At 45.0% G+C, this 10,604-nt stretch overlaps 1 protein-coding gene across 1 annotated transcript; it reads right to left on the bottom strand.

Annotated features, from left to right (window-relative positions):
- Positions 1–506: 506 nt before the first annotated feature.
- ATOH1 (atonal bHLH transcription factor 1) lies at positions 507–2,872 on the bottom strand. Its single transcript, XM_036411397.2, has one exon. The coding sequence runs from the start codon at positions 2,580–2,582 to the stop codon at positions 1,509–1,511; it is 1,074 nt and encodes a 357-aa protein (XP_036267290.1). The 5' UTR covers positions 2,583–2,872; the 3' UTR covers positions 507–1,508.
- Between the last annotated feature and the right edge of the window lie 7,732 nt (positions 2,873–10,604).

Here is a 10,604-nt window from a genome sequence, read left to right on the forward strand (position 1 = left end):
CGCTTTTTTCTCTTTGCCTTTAAACCTCCTTCTCCCCAGAGAGAGGGAAGGAGGGAGAAAGAGAGGAGGGAGGGAGAGAGAGAAAGAATGGGCTTGTGCTATGAATTTGACCTTAACAAGAAAAGCTCTCAGCTGGGCTAGTTTTTATGAAGTGGCAATAGTCAAGTTCATTACTCCTGGAGAAATTCTAGGAGACCTGCACACAGCCTTGCAGAGGTTGTGGAGATTAGGAGTGAGGAAGACTGGAAAGATTCTGACTACCCAAGAGCAACACCATTACAAAGTCCCGAGAAGTTTTATCTCCCAATTTTATTGACCAGCGCTTTCTGCCCCAACTAAGATCAAGTAAGGTCTCTGATCTTACTTGAAGATATAACAGAATTGTTCTTCAAAACCCTTAGGTAGATCGCATAAATTGGCACTTACTAGAAGAGAGTTCAGTTCTTCAAGGCTATTTTAAAACTCTTTTCCATGCTTATATTAGAACGGAGTAAGTGACAGATACCAGTTATTTTCAAGTTTATTTTTATCATTTGCAAAAGAAAATACATAAAACAATGGCAATGGCTTTGCTAACTTAAAATAAAATGGTCTCGAGTAGAAAACGTAAAAAATGAATCAAGATAAGTAGAAACGGTAGCAAACACTCAATAATAAATAAGTTCTAACATTAACAAGGCAAAAAAAAGTAACATTGACCAAATGCTTTTGACACTACTGGATATATTTTTTTTAATTTTAATTTTTTAAACAAAACATTTGCAAAAAGCTTAAGGATGATAAGTGGCCGTGTTTGAAAAAACAAAACTGGTCTGCAATTGGCAGCTGAGTTTGTCCCGGAGCCACCACAGCAGGAGCGGCTGATAAAGTGCGTGCGCCAAGTTTCCTAATAAGACGCCAACTTTCTCGCGATCGGATATACCTACTGGGTACGTTTATACAAGATATAAACTTCAAAGGTCCCCGTTTTCCAACCACGCCGCAGTCAAAAGCCACTCACTTTGGAAGTTTTAACTTTTGAGTTTCAGAACGCGTTTTGGGAAACCATTTAGGAATACCAACTCTCCCGCACCGCACGTGAGGGCGCGCAACACACAGGGATGGATGGATGGGTGCCCAGGGCACAAAATAAATTAAACACAAACCAGCGATAGAAAAGATGAGATGTTTTAGCAGCGTATTGGCAGCAGGGAACGTATATATAATCCATGATAGCCTACCTATCTACAGGGGAAGCGGAAGGTGGGAGGGAAGAACACAACTTTTAACAAGTTTTCATCAAACATGGGGGGTGGTGCGCGTGATAGGAAGTTTGGAATCGGGGAGGCTTTTGCCAACCATCCAATGTAATAGCTGCCGTCTGGAGCCTAGTCGTTGCTACACAACGACCGTCGCCGCGCAAACACGAACAGGGTGCGGGGATCTTTCACCGCGGGGCTCTTCTTTGGGCACCGGGAAGGGGCAATTTTTGTTTCTGTGTCTGTGTTTTCAGGGTTTCTGTCCCCTCCCTAACTGGCCTCATCCGAGTCACTGTAATGGGAGTGGGGGGAAAACTCCCCGTCGCTTCTGTGAGACCGGGGCGACGTTTTGCTGTTCTCCTCCTGCACCGGCTGCAGGAGACCCCCGGGCAGCGACGGCGACAGGCTCTTCTGCGCCATCATCGCCGCCGTCAGGGCGCTGTCCTCGAACGCGGAGAAGTGCAAGGCGTCCAGCTGCACGGAGTACCCTCCCGCGGAGGAGGCCGGCGCGGAGAAGCGAGTCCGGCAGCCGCCGGGCGGGGCGGGCCGCTGGCCGGCTCCGGAGGCCGGCGGGGCCCCCGCGGCGGCGGCGGTACCCGCACCGCCCTCGTAGGGGGCGGCGGCGGCGGCGCGGAGGTGGTGGTGGTCGCTCTTGCAGGACGCGGGCGGCGGCGGCGGCTGCTCCCCGGCGCTGGGCGTCTGCAGCAGCTCGGACAGGGCGTTGATGTAGATCTGGGCCATCTGCAGGGTCTCGTACTTGGACAGCTTCTTGTCGTTGTTGAAGGACGGGATAACGTTGCGCAGCTGGTCGAAGGCGTGGTTCAGCCCGTGCATCCGGCGCCGCTCCCTGGCGTTGGCCGCCAGCCGCCTCTGCTTCTGCACCCCGTTCACCTGTTTGCTGGAAGGGGCGCGCTGGCGGCTGCAGCCCAGCTCGTCCACCAGCACCCCGCCTTTCAGCTTGCACAGCTGTTCGCGCACTTTCACCGGGCCCGGGGGGCTCTTGCCGCTGCCGCCGCCGCTTCTCCTCGCCGCCAGCTCCCCCCGGCCGTCCAGCTCCTCCCGGGGCGCCGCCGCCGCCTCCGAGGCCCCCAGCTCCGGGGAATGCAGCAGGTACTGGGCGGCGCGTGCCGTGCAGATGCCCTGCAACGTGGGAGCCAGCCAGGCGCGTGGGTCTGTGCCGTCCAGGAGGGACAGCTCGGCCGGGTACCCGGGATGCTCTCTCGTCTGCAGAGTCGCAGGCGGCTGCGGCGGCGGCTGCGGGAGGTGGTGCGGCGGGGGATGGCGGTGGTGGGCCCCTAACTCCTTCACTTCAGCCCACTCTTCCACGTGCAGCAGGCGGGACATCGCACTGCAGAGGTTGGTTCGGAGGCTCAAGAGTCGAAGGAGAGGCACTGGCAAACCGGCTCCACAAAACACACCACACACACAACCCTTCCCGGGTCTCGACTTGCAATGTCTTATTATTATTATTATTATTTTTTCCTCCCTCCTCGACCCTCCCCCACCCGCTCTGAGATCACACACCCGGTCGCGTGCAACGGAGCTTCTCCGGTTGCCGAAGGCGCTGCGCCCCTTTAAAAAGCGGCACGCGCCTGAGCGGCTCCCCCCCGCCCCGCTCCCAGCCCCCTCCTCGCGCCGGTCGCGTGTCCGCGCAGCCAATGGCGGGCGCGGGCCGGCGCGTGCGGGCAGCCAATCAGAGAGCTCGTGCGCCCGGCGGCATGTTCCTGCGTCCCGGGCGCCGTGCGCCGCGGCCGGGGCTGCCCCCCTCGCTCCTCCCGCCCCCTCCCTCCCTCCCCCCCGGCCCCCGGCTCCCGGTCCGCCGGATTCATATGTTAATTGCGGGGTGTAATTCGATTCCGGTGCGGTGTCCCCGGGCCGGCGGCCGGGGTGCGGGAGCCGGCGCGGAGCGGACGGACTCCCGGTGGCCGCCCCGGCCCGCTCCGCTCCGGGGGGACAAGCCCCGCTCCGGGGGGACGAGCCCGGCTCCGGGGGGGACGAGCCGGCGGCTCCGCGCGGGCGAGGCAGGGCGTGCCGGGCGCGGGGAAGCGCTCCTGCCCTTGGCTGCCTCCCGGCGAGGATCGCTGCTCCCACTGTGTGTGCCCACGCATTCAAAACCTCCCCATGTCCATGGATAGATACATAGATGGTACGTGCATGCACAGGCTACATGGATGTGTAGGTAAAGATTTCATAGGTGCGTAATTGCTAAAGGATGAAGACCATTTAAAAAAAAAATCAATGTTGGAATTAAAAGTGAAACCGTCTCAGGATACGTTTCTCAAGCTGCACCTCCGTCTAGATGGGCTTTGGGCGATCTTTTTCTTCATGAAAGTAAAACTGTGGCACGCCTACCAAATTCCAGATGCCTCAGTGCTCCCCGTCCTTTCCCCAGCGCCCCGCGGCCAGCTACTATGTTTTTCTGCAGAAAACTCTCTTCGGAGGAGTTTGGGGGCCGGGATATTTGATAGCCCACACCCCCAGCAGGACTCCTGACTAGGAAACGCGGAGCCGAGGCGGCGTCTCCAAAGGACAGGGAAAGGCGCCGGCGTTCCCGGAACACTTGTAAGGTTCAGAGTCCGCAGGCGCCGGCCCTTCTGCTCCAGGAGCCCCGGGTTTACCGCGGCGCGTGGCTTCTCTGGCAGCACGCAGAAGCCACAGCCTCCCCTCCCCACCCCCCCTACGATTCCTGGGGATGTACTCCTCCCCTTTCCCCCTTGCCGCAGCAGGCCAGAGCGCTACCGAAGCCAAAGCCCCGGAGGTTCTGCGCCCAGTTGGGACCTTTCTCCCACCTCGGGTCCCAGTTGTCTGCTTTCCCCTATTTTCAGCAAAAAGCCAATCAGAAACACCGAGGCCCTGGGCACGCCCCGGCGTGCGCCCAACACCGCTCCACCTCGGGGCGCATGAAGTAGCTATGGACCTTGGGGCCCAGGAGTGGGACCCAACAGGCTGCTCCTAGTTCAGCTCTTTTCTTTAGCCGCGGCTGTGGTCCAGATAGGAGTCTCTTCCGCCAGAGAAGAGGATGGAGAGAAAAGCCAGCAGAGAGAGAAGAGGTCTCTGGAACAAGACACCACTGTGCCCAGAATCCACTGGAAGCTGTTCTCGCTAGTATGCGCAGGGACTTGATCTAACCTGCCATTTAGAACTCCTTGGACAGAAGAATCTCTGGGACTGGATTGGAGAAAAAACAAATACATATATTCTGTACCAAAGATTTTTAATGTACCACAGGAATTTTAAAAACATGCAATACCTGATTATTTAGTCAGGGTCACTAAACTCTTTTACCTTACATTGTCAAATGAAAAAATAACAGTCAAAACAACAATAGCTGTCTGGTGAGAGTGGATCAAAATTATTCCTATTTTTTTTGTCAGCTGTAGAATTTTAGTAATTAGTTTATGTGTGCTATGAGATGAAAAATGTTGAAATTGCTGTTCTATACTATCTACTATTTTCTACCCTTCTATACCTTTATGAAGAGAGATGCAATCTCTATAAAGGCATAAAGCTATAATAGAATTGAGTGCTAAAATGGCACTCAATACATCATTCTTTACCAGTTTTTCCTTCAACCTTATCTGTTTGTTGGTGTGTAGAGATAGAGAGTCCTGGACCTTCCCACCTCAAGAGCCAGAAAGCCAGAGCTGGATTCTTATGTGAATATTTGGGTTCTGCTTTAAATAAATACATTAAATAAGAAGAACAGAAACAAAATCAAAATCTGGAAAAAAGCCTAAAAAAGCTTGGGAACCATTGATGAGAATAAAGAAAAGGTGAATAGGAAAAGTCACTAATTCTTTTTTTGGGAGAAAGTTCTCCAATTTTATGTGATTGTTATGAGTACTGTTGGAATCAACTCGTGAAGCTATTTCTTTAGATAGTGTTACTATGGAAAATGTGCTACTTCAAAAAATAATTGCTTAAAGTAGTAGGTACCGGAAGGTGACTTTCAGAAAAATGACTAGCCATCTTCTACAGATGCTTGGTAGTTTCGACAGCAAGAGCCTGGAAGTATCAGCAGTTTGTATTACATTTATTCCTCATGCATTGATTTTTCCCAACTGTATCAGCTCTAGGTTACTCCTGGAATTCTTCCACATAATGTCACTATGAAATATATATGACCAAGTTTTCCTCAGCTTGCACCATCTAGACTTTTGCCTATATTTTATTGCCTATATTTTAAATTCAACTGCCCAATATTCATTTCCCTCTGACCTTAAACAGTTGTATGGGCTGTAGCTAAATATTTGCTGAATACCTGGAATATTGATCCCACGTTTCCAGCTTTATAGATAGATAATCACTAGTATGATTACTTTTTAAAAAAAGTCTTAATTTTTAAGTGAGTAACTTAGAGTATCCCAAAAAATGTGAGGGACAGTAAAGATTGTTTTGTAGTTTGTGGTGAATTACATTTCTTTTGCCCTTAGAATAACCAGGAAGCTATTTTCCTTCACCCTCCTCTCCCTTTCCTTCTCTTCCATTAGGGGGCGTTGAGGAAGCCAAGTATTCGAGTGTGGCAGGGGACAAGGGCCCAGCGCACTCACGAGGTTGGATCCTCAGTCCTGTGAGTAGGTTGTCCCAGCATAGGTTTTGTGGCATGGGATGTCAAGTATCAAGGCCAGGGCAGTGCCTGCTTTCTTTGCAATATTGCTACTCACACACTCAGGCCTGATTTTCAGTAAACTATTCTCTGATTTGAGTGCATGTGGGTGTCATAGAGGTTTCCTGGATTTTACATTGTGTCCTGAAGTGGTGATTGGCTGACCTGAGCCCACCATTTGCTTTCAGTGGTGTATCTATGGTACTGAATCTACATCTGCAGTCTTTTATGACAACTACTGCTGCCATATCTCTTGAATGGCAGAGATATTGCCTAAATTCAATATATCCCCTTCCTCCTGTATCTTGACGCAATGCATCATGAATGAGACTCTTAGTAATAGTGATCCTATAGCATGCCAGGGGCTACCACACTCAGTTGTCACTAACAGTGCAGTCTTTTTCACTATCTGGCCTGTGACTGATCCAGTTCAAGGATCCCATCGGAGATCCTGCCTCCTAGACCACTTCCAGTATGAATTACTGGGTTCTCCCAAAAGTAGATCCTTAGGTAAGTATTCACGTTGTGGTAAATGGTTATTTGCTTTTAAATTATTTGTTAAATTGTTCACAACTGTATGCTTATATTTTATATATTTGATAGCACGTGTGCTATATTTCTCAATGACTTTTTAAATCTCTTCTTGTACTACACAATGAAATAAATTCCAGATGAGTTGAAAATTAAATATAAAAACAAAATTATAATAAGAGGGTAATGTAAGTGTTTTACTGACATCAGGCTAAGTAAGGATATTCAATGCATAAAATCACTGGAATATTTAATAATTCAATAAGTCATTAAATATTTTAAAATTAATACTTTTAATAATGAGTTCAACAAACTATAATACATAAAAATAAAAAGAACCCTTTTCTATGTATAAAAATCATAGAAATTAGAAGTAAATGACAAACTAGAAAAGATATTTATAACAATTTTTATACACAATGAATTAATAAACAATATAAAAAGAAACTATAAATGCTGATAAGAAAATGACTAGTTCCTGATAGAAAAACTGCCAAAAGATAAGAGTAGGCAATTCATGAAGGAGCAGTAAAATGGTCCATAAAGATGAAAAACATTTTCAACCAGGAAATGAAAATTAAAACAATAAGAGCGTTCCAATTAACTGTTTCAGATTAAACACACAGATGCTCTCCTCAATTATTAATATGACAGAAAAAGGACCCAAAAGCATAACTCCAAAGGTAATGGCTAAAGAGACCATAACAAATGAAAGATGTAAACTAATTTTATAAAATAAAAATAGGTGAGTGCATGATATCTGACTTAGCAGAACCGAGAAAGCCTATACCTTGGTCTGCAGGGAAAGCCAAAGGGAAGACCAATTCCTGCCCCAAACAGAGATCTCTGAAGGCAGAGTTGAGGAAAAGGTGGAGGGAGGAGAGACTGCAACCTAATCTTGCTGTTGGTGTACATGCCAATTTTGACATCTTTATATTTCTAAGGATCCTTTATTATCTCTTCCATTCTAAATTTGCTCTTCTACAGTAGTAAATAATGATGATTCCTTCATTTACTCTCACAGAAGCTTCCAGAATATTTTCATTTGTACAACTGTTATTGGACAATTTTTGTGTCTGTTTTATTTTATTTTTTGTGTGTGTCTGTTTTAAAAACAATTTCTGTGTACACCATGCACTTGATAAGGCTGCAATACTGACACTTTTGGCACCACTTGAGGGTCCATCTCAGAATGCCTCTTTAAGTGGGAGTTTCTGAGTAATAATTCTGGTAGTCAATTTAATTTGGGAAAACATAATAACAGTTCTCTGGGATATTTTTTGTGGGAAAAAAATACCTGGGACTACTCAACGAGTATATATTGAACACTCTATGTGTATAACACAACACAAGGCAAACAAATTTGACTCTTGCCCGACAGTATCAGGTATGGCTCAATGGTTGACCTATGAATCAGGATGTCACAATTCAATTCCTGGTCAGGGCACATGCTGGGGTTGTGGGCTCAATCTCCTGTGTGGGGCATGCAGGAAGCATTTTTTTTTTTTTTTAAAGACTTGACTCTTGCTAAAACATGCAGGTCTTAAATTTGGCTTCTTGGATTCTTTTAGGCTGAAGACTGTGTTCCTTAGTTGTTTAGGCCTATAAGACTCTACATGGGTTGGTTCCTACTCACCTCTATAACTAACCTCCTACCCTTCTTAACCTTTGCTTTCAGGGCTCCCTTGGCCTGAAAAGGGAGTTTATTCAGCTATGTTGGCATCTCAGTCTCAGATGAGCTTTGCTTTCTTACTGAAGGATTATTGCTAATCTCTCCAAATGAAATGGTCTGTATAGTCCCCATGTCTGTTTCCCAAACTTGTACTGACTGTTAGCTTAAGCTTTTTACTTCTTCCAGTAAGATCTAAGTAAAACCAGATTCATTTCCTTGTTATACACTCTCATTTTTTTTTTTCTTATTCCTTTCCTTCAGGGAACTAATCTCCGTGGGGAATTACACATCCATGGGTATAATTATTTGTTTAATGACTTTCTCTGACTCCAGAGTGTGAACTCCAGGATGTTGCTCAGTTGTTTAACACGGTGTCTGGGATGTCACTCAATCAACATAAACTGAAAGAGTGAATACCTTCAAGTTGAATTTTGTTTTATTAGTTTTCTCAAAGATTGGTTTAGTTGCTGCAACATTTGAACTACTAAAACCACAGTATTCTCTGTGAAGAGTTTTAGCTTACAGACATTTGGCTTTGTTTGTGGGGAATAAAGATGAGTAATTTGGGATTATATTTATACTAGGGGCTGCTATACCCTTCTTCTTGGGGTAATTTGTATATATTCAGTTCTAGAATGGGTTGGTCATTCTAGAATGTTGACAGATTCAGATACTAAAAGGTGCTCTATTAACATTGAACAATTCTTTATGATTTCTGGACTTTTTAAAGATTATAAAAAGATCTGATAGAGAAAAACTGCACTCACACAAAAGATAGAAAATAGTTGCAATTTACTAAGCAGTTAATTGAAGCATAATTATATGTACAGCATATTGGAAAGAACACACAGTAATATTCCTCTGTTAGTGACTTCCATCTCTACTGAGAGGGAGCTGGTGGATCTGTCTGTCTTGATACCATTTAGAGTATCTTCTTCATTCTTAACCCAAGGGCTCTAATGCACTGACTTCCTTTATTTCCCACACTTACTCATGCCTTCCCAGGTTCAGTAAGAACAATCACTTAAAAAAAAAAAAAAAGATCAGTCCTTGATGCCAATAGTAGAGTTCTTAGTCTGTTTGAAAGTGTGCAGAGTTCAATCTTTCAATTCAGAAGCTTCCTCATTCTCCCCACCATTGTGTGTACTGGCCCAGTTCCATCTGTTGCTGGAACTTCAAATGTGAACTCTGTGAAAAGCCTGGCACTCCTGCCAGCTATGTGAAGAGACTGGCCTTTGCATTCAGCTACCTCTTTCTGCAAGATGCTGCCTGCAAAATGCATTATTCTTTTCTATCCTGTGGTCTGTCTTTCACTGCAGTCTTTTCGTCCTGATGTAGCAGTGGGAGAATTGATCACCTCTGACTTTTGGAAAGAGGTAAAATTTGTAGATTGAGGCTAAAATGGAATATTCACTGTATGTCACTGTCAAACATCTCCTTGGCTCTCCTTGCCTAGTGTTGACTATAGTAGTAACTTCTAGCTCACTTATATGTAATCTGTGAGAAGAAATATATTTTCCCTGTTGTATAGCCCTGGGATTACTTTGGCAGACAAACTATGAAATAAAGTAATTAATTTTTATTATCAATTTGTAATCACCAAAAAAGGAATTAGAATTCAACCAGGAAAATAATTTATTGACAAATTTTTATTGATAAAATAATTTACCAAAAAATTATGAAAAAAATTAAAATCTCTGAAAAAAGAAAACTATATGAACCAAGATAGTAAAAAGGTATGTCTGTGAGTGACAAAGGGTTTTCTGTTTGGGGCTGGCTATGTAAGTGACATCAGCAATACTTCTGAAAAAGAAACTAGGATGTGATGTGACAGCTCACAAGAAAGGCTACTGTAAAGCAAACATCATGTGCTCATAGGTGATCCATCCCCTGCTCAGCTCTATTCGTCCTGATACCTACTCCAACGTCTTAATCTGTTTCCCAACTTGGATCAGTCTATTCCTCTTTTTTATCTACCATGGCCTAAAGATCATCTTATGTCATATGCTTGGCCTGTCATTTCAGCAACAGCTTTTCTTCCTGGCTGGGCCTGCTCTTTGCTGGGTCTCTTGGCTCAGTGCCTCTGACCTTGGGTGGCTGGTATTCTGAGTCTCTCTGGCTCCCTTCCCACAGCAAGTGACGACTGTAAACTGTAAGACTGTTTTTTTACTTTTTTATTTTTAAAGTGTATTAAAATGAAAAGTTAATATCATAGCCTTAAGAAACATTTTGGGAATTTCTCCATTCACTGAGTTGGTATGTTAGGTTCAGCTATTCTGACATTAAGCAAAAAGGAGATTGTGGATTATTTTCCATTTCATTTAAAAATATTTTAAAAACTAATATAAGCATAGAGTCAATAATTTTCCTATAAACCTCTTTCCTTGCGTTAGGAACCTGAGGAATGAATTACAGATGCAATCTTCTATTTAAGATCATATTCCAAAACTCATGGGATGCCAATTTTGTCTGATCTTTTGCTATACAATCATCATTCTCTTCACTCAGGAGATCTTTTATAAAACCTTTATGCTATTCCTGAAGGTCCATAATAATA

Source organism: Pipistrellus kuhlii, unplaced genomic scaffold (genome assembly GCF_014108245.1).
Source record: "Pipistrellus kuhlii isolate mPipKuh1 unplaced genomic scaffold, mPipKuh1.p scaffold_m20_p_1, whole genome shotgun sequence".
Taxonomy (NCBI): domain Eukaryota; kingdom Metazoa; phylum Chordata; class Mammalia; order Chiroptera; family Vespertilionidae; genus Pipistrellus; species Pipistrellus kuhlii.

What these genes read in the sequence shown, in the direction of transcription:
- ATOH1 (XM_036411397.2), bottom strand. Translation starts at nt 2,582, where the DNA reads ATGTCCCGCCTGCTGCACGTGGAAGAGTGGGCTGAAGTGAAGGAGTTA.